The sequence below is a fragment of the Lynx canadensis genome, chromosome C2, assembly GCF_007474595.2.
Source record: "Lynx canadensis isolate LIC74 chromosome C2, mLynCan4.pri.v2, whole genome shotgun sequence".
In the NCBI taxonomy this organism is placed as follows: Eukaryota; Metazoa; Chordata; class Mammalia; order Carnivora; family Felidae; genus Lynx; species Lynx canadensis.
The window spans coordinates 104,381,342-104,401,900 of record NC_044311.2 but is presented as its reverse complement, the minus strand read 5'-3'; the positions used below and the strand labels follow the sequence as shown (position 1 = coordinate 104,401,900).

General features: G+C 38.6%; 1 protein-coding gene across 1 annotated transcript in view; it reads left to right on the top strand.

Annotated features, from left to right (window-relative positions):
* Nucleotides 1-20,559, top strand: part of BBX (BBX high mobility group box domain containing) — a 282,384-nt gene that overhangs the window by 218,018 nt on the left and 43,807 nt on the right. Inside the window, 3 exon segments of the mRNA XM_030330629.1 lie at nucleotides 769-849; nucleotides 3,920-3,994; nucleotides 12,683-12,763. Of these exon segments, the coding sequence (XP_030186489.1) occupies nucleotides 769-849; nucleotides 3,920-3,994; nucleotides 12,683-12,763 (237 nt within the window).

Below are 20,559 nucleotides of genomic sequence, written 5' to 3'. Positions count from 1 at the left end.
TATCCTTCTCTCAACATTCTGTGACTTTCCTGACTTTTGAATTACACTTGGCTTCCTAAGCAATTATATCACCCAAATACAGAAATAGGTCCTTTTTAGCAATGCGATAAAAGAGGAAGTGTGTGTCTGGACAAGAGTACTGAATAAATAGCAAAAAAAAATTTTTAATCCAGTGGTATTTCTATAACTTATTAATAATAAAGATGGCAAGTGAAGATTGCAGAACATTAAATGTGTATGTAGTGAGTAGTGCAAAAGAAAACATGTTTTAAAAGAAATTACTCTTAGGTAAGTAGTAACTTTTCTGTGATTAACATTTGTGTATAGACACACGAACACCTAGAAAACAATTTGACTTTAGTTTTGCTTTCCCAGAAGATTTATATCATCAAATCTCATTTGCATTTTCATGCAGTTAGGTGATATAAAATATTGGGGAAACAAACAACATGAAAGAGAGTTTTTTTGGAGTTGGTGGCAGAAAGCCAAAAGATGAAATGGACATCATTGGAGAAATTCTCTTTGATGAATATGAACTTTTCTAAAATGCATTGTCTTATCCATCTCCTGTTTTACTGCATTTAGCTGTTGGATGGCACCTTGTATAAAACTTTGCAGACTAGAACTACTTTTTTGTCATTGTTCGCCTCAAATTAGGGGAATGAAAACTTCTTTCCTCAAATAGGAATGATATAGGTGGCACTTGTCATCTCTTGTCTTCCAGAAACTATTCCTGTGATGCCTCACACCATCTTTTCTTTGTTTCAGATATCCTCTGGCAGTTGTAGGCAGGATGTTTCAGAATCCCCTGAATTGCGTCAGAAATCACCGTTATTTCAGTTTGCTGAGGTAATATGTTACAATTTATACTTAATGAGATTATATTGTGAGCTTAAATTTAGGTTGATGGCAGTAACTTAAAGCAATGAAGAATTCTCCTTAGCTCAATTAACCATAGATAGGAAAATAGAATCAAATTTTGGAACTCCACAGTCTGTCAATTAAGGAATAACTTTATGTTTATAGAAGCTTCTCATTAAGTCGTAGTAAATATTACATTTAAACCGCATCACTAATTTTTATTCATGGATAATAAAGTTAAGAATACGATTAAACTATTGTTAGAACTTAGTCATTTATTAGCTGTTAATTTATCGGTTGTTAAATCAGAAGATGGAATCAACTCCTGGTTATTGGCTATGCATTACTTTCTTTTAAAAAAAAGAAAGTGCACTTTGCTCTTAATTGAAACTTTAGCATGTTGTTGGCATTTTTCAAGGTCTTATGTCTTGTGTCAAACTTGTTTGATTCCATATGTTTCCAATGTTGCTTCAGAGATGATGTAGAAAAGCACATTGTCCTTACAATCAAATGTATAAAGTTAAGACAACTTCCCCAAATATCTTCATTTGCCCTAGAACTCAGTATGGAGCCATCATTGATTAATTTTTTCTAAACATTAAAGTGGTTTTCCCTTGATCATTTGAATTGTCTTTTACTAGACCTTCTCTTGCACTGTCATCCTTCCTAACATATGCCATTGTGTTAGGTGTTGTCCAAAGAGAACATATTTTTAGTTTCAGATTCTTTTCTTCTCTAGTGCCTTTTCCTGGTGGATCTCAACATTTCCTTGGCAAAACTACAATTCACAAAGGCAGAGGCCATTCCTTTTGAGACATTGTTTATAATATACATAAATGCCTTGCTAATACACCAGAATGTTATTGTACATATTTGCTCACATGATATTCCTTACCTATCACTTTCCTTTCTATATGTTTGAGATACGCTGTGTGAATTCCAATTGTTTTCTATATTATTTCCTCAAGAATTTAAGGTTACAGAGGATTCACTCTGCACTCAACTTTTAAACAGTAGTTATAGACATGTTAAATAATGTTGGTCCCAATTTTGAAAGCATAGATGCATGGCCAGTGATCCCTGAATCTAAAGACCTAATGAAAACCCTAAAATTTCACATGAAATTTTGTATTGACATATGCGCATTTTTGTGGGCTCTATAGCATACCTAAGAGATCCCTGACTCTGTTGATTTATAGAAAGGGTCCCTATTCCTAATCTGATATTTCTTCAGGAACTCCCTATTCATGTCATTGACTGAGTGTCTCTATCCCAATAATAATTTATAAAGAAATTCCCTTGCTTAGAAACTTGTGAAATGCCTTTCAAAAATCTAAGGGGTTGATGTCAGTGGTTTCTCCATTTCCTTCATTGTCTTATTTAATTTTCAAAGAAATATAGGCTAGGCAATTTCCCTTACATAAACTGACTATTTTCTTTAACTTTTATAGAGGGTTGATAGGAATGAAAAGTGCTCTCTGAAGTTAGACCTACTCAATTCATAATTCCCAGGACTTCAGGAAAGTCCTTGTGGACTCATACATGCAGTCTGTCACACTTGTACATGTTGTTCGTTTGAAATGATACCATTTCATGATTTGACCAAGAAGCATACAATTTTTCCTTCAAATGTCTTTAAAACACTTGGTTAAATTTTATTCACTCACAATGATGGTTTTATATCTACTTTATTAAATAGGATCTGGATCTTTTTTTCTTTTTACTGATGTTTATTCTAAAGATGCTTCTATGTCTGATTATAGTGGCATTAAAATTTTCTTAATGGCCTCAGCAATGAATAAAGTCAATAATTCCGTCAGTCACTTTACTAATTCTTTCTCATCCCTAAACATTACTTTGATACTGTATCACCAACTGCCTCCATGGTTTTTCTAACCAGCTTAATTTAATTAAGATGAAAAAAATTGACTTCTCTGGTTGAAGGATTATAATTAAGGTGCATTTTATTGCTTAGTAAGTACCCTTTGATGGAGTTCATGAACACAGTTAATTGAAGAACAATACTTTTATGGGACTGGGAATGGGCTGAATTCATAATGCCTAAGCTTTTTGCTCTTGTGAGTCACTTTCACCCTATTTTGTAGCTGGATGGAAGTATTGTTCACTTTGGAACCAAAATTAGTAACTGACATTGTTCTCAAAAGATCTTTGAGAAGTACTTCCAAGGGCCATCAGAGCAAACTTAATAAGGCTACCATATACTAAGTGGAAAAGAAAGGTCTCCTAGTTGAATCAAGTATAGTATGGCAGAGTCCTCCATCCACTGTCCGATGCCTGTAGAGTGAGAGGAAGAGGGAGAAAGAGAGGTGTGTGTGTGTGTGTGTGTGTGTGTGCGCGCGTGTGCGCACGCATGCACATGCATGATGTTACAAAAGAAATGCTGTTCCTCTTCAGTGAATAATTTATTGGGTGCTGGTACTATGCCAGGCAGTGTATTCTGTAGCTTGTTTTCTTTTCACTGTAATCCTGTAAAATGGGGATTATTCTCTTCATCATCATTGTCAGTTTACAGTTGGGAAAAATAAGTCTTAGAAGGATTAGCTGAACTGCCCAAGGTCATGTAGCTAGCGAGCAGCAAGCTAAGATTCAGTCCCAGATACCCTGAGCCACATCCATATGCTTCTCAAACACTGTTTCCCAGCTGCCTCTAAGCAGAGAACAGCTTGAGGGGAGTGGTGTAGGAAAGAGAGTGACTGACTTTCCTGCAGCTTCCAGCTTTTAATAATATTTTAAAAAATATATTGAAATAAAGCAGTTCATCTCAACGCTCCTCAACTGCTGTTTGCAACATACCTGATACCCTACAAGAGACATGGCAAATGAGCCAGTCGTGGTCTTTTGTTCTTCCAATCATCTGTTTTTAGACACATGGCCTTTGTCTTCCTTTATCATTTATACTGTTCTTCTAAAAGGCATTAAGGGTGATGATTCATGTCTTAATCTTTATCAGTGTGTACAGTGGAAATACATGGCTGAATCTATTAGTCTGATATGGGAAAATGTCCTTGTGCGTTAAAGATTACTTGTTTCCTTTCAGATATCTTCAAGTACGTCTCACCCTGATGCTTCTTCAAAGCAGTGTCAAGCCTCAGCCTTGTTTCAGTTTGCAGAGGTATGACCTCTTTTTGTCGTTGTTGTTGTTAATGATTATTGGGCTCAGAAACTTACTGAGCTCAGGAAGTATTAGAATAGAGTTTTAATAACATAAAGCGAACTTTAGGCATGCCTTTCGCCATTACGAACATAATGCATGTAAGGGAATACTTCATGCTTTTTGCTGCCTTTGCTATAATCATAGATCAGCTCCATATTTTGTATTCATTTTATAAACATTCATTAAGGAGTTCATTTAGAATAGACCCTTTCCACTAATTCATTTATTTAATTTTACCTTGTTTTTATTTTAAAAGCTTGAAAAAAACTGCTGTCCACATGAAGGCCTTAGGATTCCAATTTATTAAATTTTTCCAGTAGTGACATTAGATGCCGTAATTTATGAATAACTCACAGTGGATGCAGTGGTGAATACAACCTGTTAAATCATCAGCACTTAGCTTTCTATGTGATGTAGCTTTAGCCAGCATTTTTATTAGTGTTTAATCCCAGGCTTAGATCAGGTCAGCTCTTACAGGATCTCAGATTTCTTTGGTTTGTCAGCCAGAGAGAGAGCACACACTAGAGAGTGCTTACTTAGTGTGAAGAGGCACATCGGATATGCTTGATTTTACCACAAAAGCCCTGGCCTCAACCATATGCTGCTCATTCCTAATGAGCCTGTATGACAAATAATAAAATGCAGATTGATCGTGAAAATAATATGGTGTCTGCTTTCGGTCTTTCCCCTCTTTCCTCTTTTATTAATTCCAACCAAAAATACATATCCTAAACTAAGCAGTTTTTTAAAGGGTTGAGAGAAAATGACAAGCAGGACTGTTCTGTTTAATATTGATGTATTGAATCACTTTGATTCATTTGAATAAAGAGTGCTGCATAAATGAAATGTAAAATGATATCCTTTTGGCAAGAGAAAACTCAGCATCTTACTTTGAAAATGAGGAAAAATTACTTTCAGCTTTTACATTAAAAAAAGAAATCCTGCTTCCTCTTGGGACACTTATCTCAACCACTGTGACTTTATACCACCAGTTGGCCTGCTTATCTGTTAGGCTTCTCTGACACAGTATTTGCTTTAGTTGTTGAGGGCTATTCTATCGACTGGTAACGAAAATATCATATGATGCTACTACCATTTATGAAGAACAATTTGCTTGATGAATCTGAATAAATTAAGATTTTATTATAATTTTTCATTATGATAAGCAGACTGTTATTTCCAGTCTGGGGAAATCGTTTTGTTTACTTTCTTGCTTTCCTTCAGTTGTTGGCATCCATTTATTTGATACGAATACTTTTTTTAAGAGTTAAAAAAAAAATTGTGGTAGTGATTAAATTTGTTTTTAATTTTGATGCCCGAGCAAGTCCCATGCAACTTTTTAGAAATATTTTCCTCAAAACAGAATGTATTTGCCATATATTCTGTTTGATTAAATTTTACACTCTCTAGCAGGAATATAGTGGCTCATCTTTGACACACCTGACAATGCATTAACTACCAAGAGTATTCAACTTCATTTAAAATGTCAGTATGGGATATCACAGCTGGTGTTTCCAACAGTTATCTTCACTCAGAACGTGATTGTTATTTAAGTGAAACTATTATCATATTTATGAGGAGTTCCCTGAAGCCCTGGGCAGCTTTGAGGAACCAGTTTGCTGATGTAACAGGGGCTGTCCTGTGCTTCTGGAGAATGAGATCCCAGCCTCTCTTAAAATAGTCCTTGCTACTCAGTATGCTCACTCCTTAAAGCATGAGAAGTTTTTTTCTTTTTTAATATTTTTTTTAATATTTATTTTTGAGAGAGATAGAGCACGAGCAGAGGAGGAACTGAGAGAGAGGGAGACACAGAATCAGAAGCAAGCTCCAGACTCTGAGCTGTCAGCACAAAGCCCAACGCAGGGCTCTAACTCACGAGCCTTGAGTTCATGACCTGAGTGGAAGTCAGAGGCTTAACCGACTGAGCCACCCACCCAGGTGCCCCAAGAAGGGTTTGTTTGTTTGTTTTCCAAGAAAGAAAAGAAACTTTTCTCTCTTGGGAGTTGTGCAGGGATATGTTTGCAGATTTCACTCCTCTTGCTCAGTAGCATCAGAAGACATAAAAAAGTGTTAATTTGAAAATGATTAGAGTTACTGCAAGACCTCATAAGAGAGGAAGGCATGCATGGTGGCAAAATCAAAATATTTTGCCCTAGAATCAAATGCAGTTCCCTCTGTCAATCAGTATATTATTTTTGCTAGTTATATTTTGCTTAGATTGATAATATTAACACTTCTCATTCCTAAGTAAATTAAATTATTGCGTGCTTGTTTATTAATTGTAACTGTTATATATGATTATACGAGAGAAGCACACGGTTCCCTAAGGATATGTAACTTCTCTGGTCAGTTGCCTTAGCTGGCCCAAGAGAACCCTAAGTTTCAATCTCTGACATCTTATGATCTGACCACATTGTTGGCCTCATTTGAGGCTGGTTTAATTCAAAGCTAAACAAGATCTAACTACATAAACTAATAAAATTATCTACTAAAATCTGCTATGAGCACAGGTATTGCAGAAGAAATAGAATAGGTTATAATTACTAACTGTAATCGTATCCCTAAAACTTTTATAATTATTTTGTATAACACTCATCACCTTTGAGAAAACATAAAGACTCTTGAATTCTTGTTTTAATTAGTCTACAGCAGAGGTTCTCAAACTTTAAAATGCATCAGAGTTCCCTCAGAGGCTTGTTCAAACAGATTGCTGGGCTCCACTCCCAGGACTCTGATTTATTAAGTCTGGGGGCAGGGGTGGGGAAAGGTGCCTGGCAATTTGCATTTCTAACAAATTTCCTGTTAGAAAACCACAGTTCAAGGTCACTGCTCTGTAGTTTGTAATTGTTACCATGAGTTATTAAATCGTCATTGTTGAGGCACTTCCTAGTATGTCTGGGACCTCATAGGAAAAGGGTGAATTGAAAAGGGGATGGACATGTAATGGAAATCTACTCAATGGCCCACTTACAGCCCCACCTCTTTTCAGAGGGATTTCCATCCTATTATGTGCACTTAGAGAAAAATGGGGGTTTATGTGATTTAGGAAACAATTTACTCCTTAAAACTGTTTAGCTTTGTGATGTTATTTTAAGGTCAGGCAGGCAAAATGCTTAGAGACCATTCCTGCTAATTTGATTTACAAACATTCATAACTTTGAGAAGAGATTAGTTAGATCTTCTCTTGGCAGTGGGTCATTTATTGTGTCAAATAATTATCCTAGGAACACATTGTTTAAGAAACCGTAAGCCCTGGGCAGTTCTTTAAGTTGAAGTTGTTTTTTCTTTCACACTAAGTCCTGGGTTTCTGCCTTGCAGGCTTAGAAGGATGTTTTTCTTTCTTAATCAAGTCTGATAGTTTCAAAACTCGTTGAAGTGAACCTGCATGGAGTCATGAAACTGAATAAAGAACATTTTGTTTGTAGATTCCCCACGAAAGCTTACGTTTAAAGAAAAATATACCTGCTTTGCAAGATCTAGGAAGAAATACAGAGTGTAAAGACTGTTCACCGCCACCCCCCTCCATTTCAGCTTGTCTCCATTCCTTGCTGATACCCCTAATTCATCTGTGTTCACCTTGGCCCATCTGAAGAGCCATCACTCTGTTTCCTGGCTCTGATCCATTACATTGGTCAGAATGAGTTTCCTATCTGCATCTTCTGTTGTTTACAGGTAGAGTGACACATCCATCACATTTTAGATCTCATTTACTGAAGACTAATGACCACATGTAATGCCAGAAGGGAGCTATTGTCTTCTATCATTTAACAGGTCTGGAAGCCATGACCAGTTCACATACTCTCTTTTCCGTTGTGTGGCTGACTCTTACACCTACAATATATCTTTGCATTGAAATATATTTACTTTGAAGACAGAGAACTAATCTAGATGATTTAGACCAATAAATTTGGACATTAAAACTTCCCTTAGAAGGTATTTACTTTGCCAATATAAATACAGCCATAATCTCCTCAAATTTAAAGCAATGCCACAATTGGATAGATGCAATAGGTGCAAATTTAAAGCATTCATTTTCATGATGGACTGTTCAATATGTTACAGAATATTACACGCGACAAAAACTGCATACTCACACTGCAGCTAATCAGTGTGAAAGTATCACGTGTTTTTATTGGAAGCATTAATATTTCTTTTAAGGTAAGAAAGACCAATCATCCCATGTTGTTCATTTGGGTTTTTAAAATTTTTTTATTCATTCAATAATTATCAGTCATTTCCTCCCAGACTACAGTGTTTTATGATACCCCTCATAACTCCAGAACACTTCCTCCATTACCTATTTTACTTTTAATCTTTACTACCTGTTTCTGTGGTATGCTTCCCTACCTCAGGCAGCTATAAAATTAACAGTTTAACATCCAGGGTGATCATTTTTCTTAGCACATTTGCTCTGCGCCTTGTGCTATTACACGCACTCTGTTTATCAGAAGAGTACATGCTGCCAAAGGAGAGACTATGGAGTTAACAGATTGGCAAGCACCATCTAATTTGAGGAAAATAAAAGGAAAGCCAGGAATGTACTATGCAGTATGGCCCACTAGGGTCCCCTGCCCATAAGTATAACATAACCTGCTCTTCCTCCACTAGCCGACCAGACTTTGAAGAACATATTACTGTGTTGTTCATACTTGAAAGGATGCGTAAGTCTCTTAAATAGGAAAACAATGGGGGAAATGAACAGTGGTATAACAAATCAGCATTGTACAACCTCTAACAAAGCTATCAGAAGAGATCAGATTACTGAAAGAAATGTATAAATAAAAAGAGAGAAGGCCCTAAGACAAAACCCTGAAGAAAAGCATTTAAGGGGTCACCAGAGAAAGGAGAGCCAGCAGAGGAGAACAACAAGGAGTGGCTTGGGAGATAAGAGGGAAATAAGACAGACCCTCCAGTAATGGAAGTCCAGAGAAGAGTTTCCCAAAAAAAAGGTTAGCCATATCAAACGTTGCCAAGAAATCAAGATAAGGACCAGCCACAGATGTTAACATATGTCTAAAAATTAAGAAGCCCAAAGATGCTTTTAGAAAGCATATCTCCCTGGGAATGCAAGCTGGTGCAGCCACTCTGGAAAACTGTATGAAGGCTCCTCAAAAAACTAAAAATAAAACTACCCTGTGACCCAGCAATTGCACTACTAGGCATTTATCCACGGGATACAAGTGTGCTGTTTCAAAGGGACACATGTACCCCTGTGTTTATAGCAGCACTATCAACAATAGCCAAAGTATGGAAAGAGCCCAAATGTCCACTGATGGATGAATGGATAAAGAAGATGTGGCATATATATACACAATGGAGTATTACTCGGCAGTCAAAAAGAATGAAATCTTGCCATTTGCAACTATGTGGATGGAACCGGAGGGTATTATGCTAAGTGAAATTAGCCAGAGAAAGTAAAAATTATAGTATTTCACTCATATGAGGACTTTAAGAAACAAAACAGATGAACATAAGGGAAGGGAAACAAAAAGAATATAAAAACAGGGAGGGGGACAAAACAGAAGAGACTCATAAATATGGGGAACAAACTGAGGGTTACTGGAGGGGTTGTGGGAAGGGGGATGAGCTAAATGGGTAAGGGACACTAAGGAATCTACCGAAATCATTGTTGTACTGTATGCTAACTAATTTTTATGTAAATTTTAAAAAATAAAAAAATTTAAAGAATAAAATAAAAAGAAAGCATATCTCCCCACAGTCATTCCAGGAAAACCATACTGGTTGGTAATTATAGAAATGTTGGGCTACTGGGGCGCCTGGGTGGCTCAGTCATATGGGCTTCTGGCTTCAGCTCAGGTCATGATCTCATGGTTGGTGAGTTCGAGCCCCATGTTGGGCTCTGTGCTGACAGCTCAGAGCCTGGAGCCTGCTTTGGATTCTGTGTCTCCTTCTCTCTCTCTGCCCCTCCCTCACTCACTCTCTGTCTCTCACAAATGAATAAACATTAAAAAAATTTTAACTAAAAAAAGAAATGTTGGGCTGCTAACGTACATTAACCCTCCCCCCACACAAACTCCTTTGGAAATCTTTCTTATACCTACAGATAGGTCAAAGTCTTCCCATGGGTGATGAGGGAACTTGTTCTTACTAGACATAAGTAGTAGTTCCTTTTGAAAGGTAAAGAACCATTCTCAGTTCTCTACTTAGACAACTGTGCATTATCTCAAATGGCAGATAATGCATCCACACAGTCCGAAGTTCTTCATTGAGCCCCTCAGTCTTCCGCACACAGGGTGTGTGGTAGTGAACAAATACTTCGTGTCGAGGAGCATAAACCTACAACAAAAGGAACAGCAGAGGGAGTCAGTGTAAGAACTAGAACCACTCCACATTGTGGCTGTGTGGTGTGGGATTACCCAGCCTGTCCTCTAGTGATTCTTAAGAGTGTCATGTGATTATGTGATAAATTTAATATTCTACGAATTACTAAATTTCATGATTATCCTTTAACATTGCAATTTTAGTGTGTAACTAATTTTTGGACTATACTAAGAGAGCTTTATGTTTATTCAAGTTACTGTTGATAAATTCTTGTTGATAATCATTGTACCACTTATTGAGAACACAATATGGGCTCAGCACTGTGCCAGACTCTTCACTGACATAAAATCTAATCTTGACAACAATAATATGGGGCAGGTATTATTGTTTCTGTTTTGAAGGTGAGGTAGATGAGACTCAATTGCTTAAGTTGGCAGAGCAAAAAGTAATGAAGGTGTGTCTGACACAAAAGTCATGTTCTTCCTTTTATACAGCCTGGGTTCGAGACGCTGGCAATTCTGTATGTTTGGTACTTCATTCCCTCAAGTAATTGGGAGGTGGTGATTATGTGTCCATTTCTCTTAGTTCAGTGATAAGGTGATTTATTAAATTCATCTTGTCTAGAAAAAGTAGAAGTGGCATATATCAGAGAAAAATTAGGTAGAAGAAAATATTCCAGACTTAGAAAGATTGAGCCCCATTTAGTTAATTTTCTTTAAAAAGAAAAGTGGTTTGGCGGTGCCTGGGTAGATGAGTCAGTTGGTTGAGGTCATGATCTCACAGTTTTGGTTTGTGAGTTCGAGCCTCACATCAGGCTTTCTGCTGTCAGTGCAGAGCCCACTTCGGATCCTCTGTCCCCCTCTGTCCCCCTCTCCGACACTTGTGTGTGCTCTCTCAAAAATAAATAAAACATAAAAATTTAGTTGGGATAAATTGGAAATAACTGTTAAAAATGATAGTACCTAGGAAGAAAAAGTGTCTAAAATTTCCATAAACTAAATTCTTCTAAATGGCCCAGGTAGCTTGTTAAACATTTTCCTCGACAAAAGCCTCTCGTTCAGCCTGTATTCTAGGAAGAATTCCATTTCAGCAGCAAGCTCCCAGTCTCTCCCAGAGCTGATGGCTCCACAGAATCCCCTGTGGGACTTGGGATCACCTGTGAGGATACACTCAGCAGGCAGGAGTGCCTGCTAAACTGAACTGAGAAATACTTCTATCTTAAACTGAGAAAGAATTCAGAATCATGAGGAATATGAAATGCTTAAGCCATAGCTAGCTGCTGTAATGACAGAACTTCTCCAGGAAGAAGAATATTTGTAAAGATCCTTAAGAATGTATGTTCTCAGCTTTTTTTTTACTGATTAGGCTAGAAGTTGAAAATGAAGTTTTCATATAAAAATGAGAAAGGACATTGCAGTTCGTTGTTACCAGTGCCTGGCCACTGTTTGGCCAGATTTGCAGAAGAACATGCAGTTGATATAATGTTGGATATGTTGTGCCTCAGCATAGGCCTTAACTGCATAACTTATTTAGATTTGTGGTCTTGATTTTCAATCTTTGTGTGTACTTTAGAGTATCCTCTCAAAGCCAGGGCTAGTGTTTTCTGTAAAATTCTTGGCTTCCCCAGTTCCTATCGTATTGTCTACGACATTTATATTGGATTCTTAAAAAAATATTTGTTGAGGCACACCTGGGTGGCTCAGTCGGTTAAGTATCCGACTCCGGCTCAGGTCATGATCTCGCCATTCCCGAGTTCGAGCCCCGCGTCAGGTTCTGTGCTGGCAGCTCAGAGCCTGGAACCTGTTTCAGATTCTGTGTTTCCCTCTCTGTTTCTGCTCCTCCCCCGCTCTGCGCTCTCTCTCTCTCTCTCTCTCTCTCTCTCTCAAAAATAAATAAACATTAAAAATAATTATATAAAAAAATATTTGTTGACTAATGATGCTATCTTTCCCAAATAATTTTAGAGATCCTAAATATATTCCTTAAAAAATTAGTCACTTCGGTGCATACAAAATGACTCTAAATCCCTCATATTTGGTCAGTTGATGAGTTGGTGTTTATATGGAAATGGAAATGCAAATCTTGTTTTAAGTGGTAGAGTTTAAAGCCTGGACTGTACAAGACAATACTTCTGTCATTAAACAGCTGTCCAAGCCACACCTGGTTTTTGTTACTGTTTTTGAGGTTGTTCACCAAAGTTGGTTTCAAAATTATAATCCCAAGTATGACATCTTTAAAGTTACTTGGTACTTGGGAACAATGATGTTCTCGTAAACTAAAGAAAGTTCCTGAATGTGTATGAATGAGAAGCAAAGATTCTGATGACACAATTAATATCCTTTATGTGAATTATTTTCAATACAGATTTCTTCAAACACTTCGCAGCTGGGTGGTGCGGAACCTGTGAAACGCTATGGAAAATCTGCACTCTTTCAACTGGCAGAGGCAAGTTTCTAAGAGTATATGGAGATAAGATCTGCAGAGGTGGAAAAAGTTCATAATAACAATGTTCTTTAAACTGTACCCTATCCCCTGTGACCATAAAGTGTGTTGTTATATCTCATTTTCAACCATGAGAGGGTAAAAAAGGAGTTTTGCTACTAAAAGTCATTAAGCATTGGAAAAGGGTACTCAAGAAAATGATACAATCTTTTTCCACAGGTTAAGTATTTTCAAATAAGGTCAGTTTTTGTCTCAGACTGGTGATGTAAGTCTAGCCTAAACCCAGAAGAATGGCCTGGGTCATTTTTCTCTTCTCTGATTCTCTTATAGTGTCTATAAATTCCTAGAAGACACTACTTTTAAACTAGGTCATTGATGTTTTAATTTGGGGGTGTTTTTTTAGTGAAGAACTCAAATGACTCCAAATCTGGTTTTGTAACACCTATCGGCTGTACATTTGTTGTGACACGGATATAAAATGCTGCTGTTCCTTTGGTAAATGTGCTTTCATAAATCTGTGAGGCCAGAACCCTCGCTTGGTGGGGGATGGGTTGGCAAGAAGGTGCCAGAAGCAGTTGTTGCTGGGGTGGGCGCCTACCAGGCTTGCCTCCGCCTACCTGTGACCGCTCTGCCTTTCTTTTGTGAAAGAAATGTCGTCAGTGCTGGGACACTGCAGTAGCCGTTTCTCTTTGGCGAGACAAATTAGGAGGTACAAGATGGGTGACCAGAAATCTCTTACATTAAACTTTTTCTTTTCTCTCATTTTTCTGGCTTCCTTCCAATGAGTTCCTTCTGAGTTGTTTTTTTTTTTTTTTCTTCATTTTATGTGAGTGATACCTTCTTTTTATAAATCCTTTGTAGTTTCTTAAATTTAATGGGGCAGCCTATCTTCTAAATTTTATGGTAGCTTATATCATTAAAATCTAGGAGTTCTAAACATGTTTTAAATTAAGCTTTTAATGTCTACCCATCTCCACATTAGAAATAGAAAAACACAAAGGCCAACGGCCTAAGAGAGTAAAGAAGTATATTAACAGTGGGACACATGAACCCTTTGTTGTCTGACATTAAGCTGACATGCTTCTTATAGGACAAAATCAGATGCAGATAGAGGTCTCCAAATGACTAGAAAACTTCCAGAGACCACAGGGAATAGTTTAAAAAGAACTGAGTGAGTCAGTGGCAAGTACTACTTCAGATAGAACTGAAATGATAATGACCTGGCAACACATATGCCTTTGGAGTTAGAGCAAACAAATCTTAGTAAACAGAGGCACTACGAGGTATGAATTTATCTGGTATTTTTAAGACCCTATAGATTGGCAAGACAATGTTTTTGAAAGAAGTGATTATTTTTCTTGAATAATAAGAATGTGTGGCCCTCTCTGCATTTCCTGGTGTGTGTATGTGTGTGCACACGCATGTGCACTTCATATGCATATCTTCATGAAACAGTTTTATATTTGAAATGTATGGACCTTGAGGTACTTTAGTATGGAGGGGTGCAAGAGATGATTTTGTCTTCTCATTTTCTTTCTTTCACATACAGTTATATAAAAAAAAAGGATTCCCTATTAAATCAGAGCTCATTAAAAAGAACATTCTTCTAATTTGTAGGGATGCATCCCAAATATGAAACAGATGCTATGGTTTAACAGATGTTTGAATGCTGGTATCATAATTTTAAAGGGTAAAATGACTGCAATAAGCCTATTCCAATTATAGCAAATCAGCTTATACTCAGACTTAGTTTCTTATAACATCCGAGTAAAAATATATGCTTTTGATAAAACAGGGTCGCTAAAAAATAGTTTACCAAGAAAATCCTCTCACATTATTATTTGCACCACATGAATATGATGCCATAATGCTAATAGACTGTGTTTTAGAATAACATTCTAAATCCTACCCAGTTTCTAATTAAACATAAATATATGCACAATGGATTAATCAGCATCTCCAAATAATCACCAATAGAAATATGCTTCCTCAATTTTTTTATTCCATGTATATTTGATATTCATTTTTCTTAAACTGCATATAATATTTAATTATTTCGGGTGCCTCTTCAAATAAGTATAACAGGATACAGAGGAAGATTTTTCCTCTTGCCCAGAATTGGTGCTACTGTCTGAACTATGAAAGAACAGCTTTAAATTTATGCATTTCAAAAGGAAATCTACCAGGAAGCCATCTTCAATTTGGGCCAGATCCTTCTCTTGGGATTTCTAAAGAGATGGTCCAATCCAGCTACTATCCCATGTACCCCTCCAGGGGTTCTCTCATTCCTATCCCAGCCTGTAAGTAGTCAGTGCGCAGGTGGCTATCAAAAACTGTCCAGTCATCTGGAATATTTTGATTTTCCTCCCTGTCCTGAAGAGAGAAGGAAGGAATTGCTTTTCACTCTTCATCCCTGCTCCCTGTCAAACAAAGTGAAGGCAGCTCTAAGGGAAAGTTTGTTCCCAATTGGGGTGTATCTGTAAGTGGTTGTCTTCTCATTCTTTGGTGAGAAGCTAAGAAGTGTTTTAGACATAGACTTATTGCTGTGCCCTTCACCTGTCTGACCAGGTGAGAAAAGAGCTGGAGGAAGTTGGCAGCAAGGAGAGGTTTGGAATACCCTGCTGTACTCTCTGTTTTGGCATTGTAAAATGCATGAGTTTCCACAGGTCTGTGACCAAATAGAAAATAGTTCAGTGTGATCAGGCAAGAGGCCGTGGGACAGTCATGGGGGGGAGGGGTTGCAGAGAGCAGGCCTGGGGCAGCCTCTCTCATTAGGAAATACGCACTTAGAGACAGCTTCGCTCAGGACACTGAAGAGCTCCCACAGGTAGGAATGATGTTCAGTCAGTTTCCACCAGTACAGCTGTCCTGGTACTATCATTACCAAGCACTTCCCATCGTAGTAAAAGGACCCCAAACCCCCTAGCACCCTTGCTGCAATTTCCCCAGCATCCCTGGGCTCCCTGATCCTTCCAGCAACTGGAGGACACTGCAAGGGGTCTGCAGGACCTGTTCCAGCCCCTGGACCACATCCCTTCTGATCAGTTTGCATCCCTGCCTCTTAAATAATTTGTATATCGTCCCTGCCCTTGGCATCCCCTGACAAGGTCATTCAGTCTTTTGTAGTGTTAGCAGGAACAGATAGAAAAAGACAGGCATAACCATGGGCAGTGAGTTTTGCCTCCACTATTGCTTCTCTGTTTTTTACAGAAGCTTTAGAACTCGTGAAGGGAAGGGCCAGCAACCAGCCCAGGAAACTAACCTCTCCCCTACCCCACCTCTATTCCTACCAAGCTGACACAAGGGAGCTGAATAGTAGACCTCCCAAAGTATAGGGGCTGTTGCTTGCAAGAAGTGTCCTCTTGGTGAGAAGCAAGAAATATTTTAGGCATGTTCTTATTGCTGTGTCCTACACCCACGTGAGCCGGCAAAAAGAAAATTGGAGGAAGTTGGCAACAGACACAAAGAGACTTGGGTTGGCCTGCACTCTTGGTTTTGGCATGTTTTATTTCTTTGGACCCCGTAGCCAGGAGATGCCCTGGGGAAGGCCCTGCTTCAGGCATTTGATTGGCATTTTAAGCTGGGTGGATTTTAATAGCTGAGAGGGACCTGACAATTCTGGGACCTGTTCCAGGTATTTTTCAGGAATCCACTCCAGCTAAGAACGGAGTTGGTATAGTGCTGCTGAGGTCAGGGAATTGAGAAAAAAATACAGTCCTCTATGTTTGAACCTCCATGAGGTTCGTACTGTTCAGTTAATCAGTTGTTTAATTGGTGCAGGTACTATAATGTGTTTCCTTTCATTTTGAAATTAATTAGGTCAGATCATACAAAGAGTTGCAAAGTATCTCCCTGGAGATGATTGTGTATTATAGCTGCTATATAGTTGGAGGACACACAGACACATCTTTCCCTGTATATTTTAGGAAAGAAAATTCTACACTTAAAAGATCTCTGGTATCAAAATTGCCTAGTATAATAAAATGCACAGTTGATTCATTTATTCCAATAAGCGGTAATTATTAAGGGTCCATTCCACGTCCATAACCGTGAGGCTGCTAAAGTTACCTGCATATGGATGTACGAATACTGTTTCTTGTGATAGGGTAAGCTGTGAACCTGCTTGTGAACCTCCTAAGGTCAGTGGTATGAGCACACTCTGCCTCCGGGTGCGGTTTTGGTGTTGGAGAGTTGCCATGAGACGCCGAAGCATATGCCTAAAAATATTATTCTTTGGTTTTACTTTTCTTTTCTGAAATAATTTATGTGTTCTTTAAAATAGAGTCTAAATTTTAATAGCAGAAAATCAGTTGTATTACCTAACTTAAGATAATAATGACGTTAATTCTCTGCTATGTGGTAGGCACTTTCCTAAGTATTTTATATGTACTCATTGAATTTTCACACACATCCTCTGAGATAGGTATTATCACCGTTCCTCTTGTATACATTAGGAAACAAGGGCAGAGAGGTTTTGTGACTTGCCTAAGGTCATGTGCACAGGAAGTTGGAGCCTCAGTAGAAACCCAGGCAATCTGTCTCCACACCCAGGCTCTTCCACACTGGGCTGTTCTGTCTCCTTGTTTTAGATGAATGTAAAAGACTGCAAGTTGCTTGTTATAGGACTTTGCGTATTATAGAAGGCTCTATGGAAGACAGCTTACTCCTACACATATATGTGTATGGCTGAATAAGATGACAGATTTTTCAAGACTGCTGTCAAAGAAATGGAGCTGATATTTCCTTTTTAAAAAGTGTCTGTACTTTTGAAACTGCCAAGATACATCTTACACCCTTAAATAAGTAAGTGCCTGTTTGTGAATATACTTTGGAAGATATTGAGAGGAAATTATGGAGTAGGACTCCTGTTCTCCAAGAACTTCTCCAGTTGCAGAGAGATAAGATACAAAAAGTTAAGGGATGAGAAATAAGTGTGCAAATGGTTTCACAGGGAACCATGCAGTGAAATGACAAGGCTCTACTTGTGACGAATGATATACAAAGTGAATTTGTGAAGACAAGAAAGGGAGAATTAATACTAGCAGGAGTGCCATGGGGACCCAGCACAGAGAGCACGAAGACGGTTCTTGATGAAAGACTTGTTTAGAAACTGGGGTTGAAACTAGCAGCCTCTGGGCCACATTTAACTTGCAGAGATGCTTTTTCAGGGGCACCCAATTTGTTGACCTGTATTATTCTACATTTCAATTAGCGGCTAATATTTTAAAAGTGGAGATTTCAAATAAATGTCTGACTTCTCATGAAAATGTAGAGAATCTAGAGACACTGATCCAACCTTCCCACATGAGAACGATTGGTCAGAGCCGATAGTGCCTTCCCCCTTAAAGACACCATCACTGTGCTCTCCTTTCCCTCCGGAGCCCTGGCTCTGAGGCCAGCAGCCCCTGCCAGCATCCACCTACCCTCGTGCACCTCCCCCTTTTATACCCGCACACAGTGCAGATTGTGACCTGCATAATCAAATGGAGAGATGAGAGAGATACAGCAAAGGGATAAAGAGGTAGAGGCAGGAGGCATGAGGTAGGCGGATGATGAGATCAGATGGGCAGGAGTAGTGGGCTGTGCTAGGAGACTTGTGGAAGGTGGAGTGTGGCTGCAGTCAGAACTGGGAGAGTGTTTAGTGTAAAGCAGAGAAACTTGTGCTTGAAGACCATGAGGAGCAAGTAAAGATTTAGGGCAGGGGCACACAGTGGGAAAGCACACTCCCTTGGCAGCTATGTGTAGTGGAGTGGAAAAACTTCTGGGGGGGGGGGGGGGGGGGGGGGGGGGGGGGGGGGGGGACATCCAGGGGTGAGACGATAAGGGCCAGGATTGGGGAGGGGAGGGGTGGTTTGGCAGTGGGAATGGGCTGTAGAAACAGACACCAGGGATGCTACAGAGGATTTAGTTGGATTCCATGATTGGGTCCATGTGAAAGGCAAAGCAAAAGGGGAGCTGGAGATGGCCCCAGCTCTGAACCTGAATGCACCAGAGAAGAATGGAAGATCGGAGCCCTACTTCAGGAAGCCGGGATGTTTGTGAACAAAGAGGAAGCCCCACCAGCAGAAAAGAAGAGATGAAAGATGCCGAGGGGTGGGGACAACTGAAGAAATCCAATACTGAAAGAGTCAAAAAGAGAGGGGTTTGTTAAGGTAAATGGTTGACTTTGGAAAGCCAGAGGCCCATATTCTCTGAGCACAAAAGGAAGAAAGGTAGAGAACAGTCACCACAGGGTTGCTGAATTTGGTCTGTGGTACCCATTTTCTGAGTTCTACTTCTTTACTTCAGTTTATGAAACTAGTAATGTGTTAAGGTTAAGATGAAGGAAGGGTGCTGGATTTCTCCACATATACTCCTACTTCTCATGTATGAAAAAGCAAGATTGCAGATCTGGTGCTTCCAAGGGAACTGGAAACATTTAACCCTATTTATTAAAAAAAGGTGATGACATTTTCAGACACCTTGACTGCCTAGTTTTCCTTACATTCTAACTTGTAAAAACACTTATAATTAAAACCAAATAGGTAGATAAAGACAAATTTATTCTGGTGTCTATAAAAATTAAGTCCTAGGAAGGATGTTGGCTCATTTTAAGAAAAGCTGAATTATGATAGAATTATAGAGATTACATACCACATTGAAAACTGTAGGAAATGCCATCCCTCCAATCACATTAGCATTCCCGACTACCAGGTATGGGTGGTGTTTGACCAAGGTGACTCCATTTCAGTTTCTGTGTGTCCTCACATACTATTGACGCGCAGTATCCCCACCTCCTCTCATAGCCCCCTGAAACCTGGAATCTCGCACACAGCTCTCAGCTCAGCCCCTCCTACGCTACTGTCATATAACTGAATCCCAATACCTATGATATATTTGAGGGGGTCTTTTTTTTTTAAGTGGTGTATTTCTTTCCATAGCTTTTTAGGCAGAGTTGTGAGTCATTTTAGAAAACTCCCATCCTAAAACTTTTTATTTCATTCCCAATTGCATCAACTTATTTTTGGAGGAACTGAAATAATAGGAATTCTCCTAATGACTTCCTTGAACACTTCTGGGGGAGACTTTAATAGATGGCCTATGGAACAACGGCCACCCCACCCCATCTAGAGTCTTCAGAATGGGTATAATTTTCTGAAGAATAGTAAAGAGAAACATTTAAGCCACCTTTTCACCTGGTCGTGTTTCTGCAAACCAAATAGAAAACTACTTAATATGCTCAGATTTCAGTGTTGAGAGATGTTAGACCACTGTTCTGTGACCAGTATCTTTTATAATAAAGAAAATTGAATTTTCTTCGCAGCAGTGCTATTCTTTATTCTCTGAGGCCATCAGCCAGTGTATGTTTTATGGCAATAACATTCTGATTTATTTAATTATGGGAGAAGTGCACATCTTGGAAAACACTGCTAAATGCCATCCTAGGGTTATGTCTACACTGTTTTGGCAGATAATAAGCCAGTACAAAATGATTGTAAACATACCTTGGCTGCAAAACATTTATTTTGTACTAAAAGGCAAGATTTTGAAATTGAAACTTTCTTGATTAGTGTCAGTGGCTCTGTTTTCACACTGCCTTGTTTTAATCGAGCTGGATCCTTTACAATAGACAATGAAAGACAAAAGATAATTAAGAGGTAATAGTATGGTACATTTTGGAGCAACTTACCCATTCCTTTGTACCAGTTAAAGAACATCTATTTCTGTGGTATTATTTCTATCTAGTACACATGATTAATTATTTTTTGCTGGTCATTTCACTGTCTTTTATAGCAGAACACATTAAAGAAATGAATCAA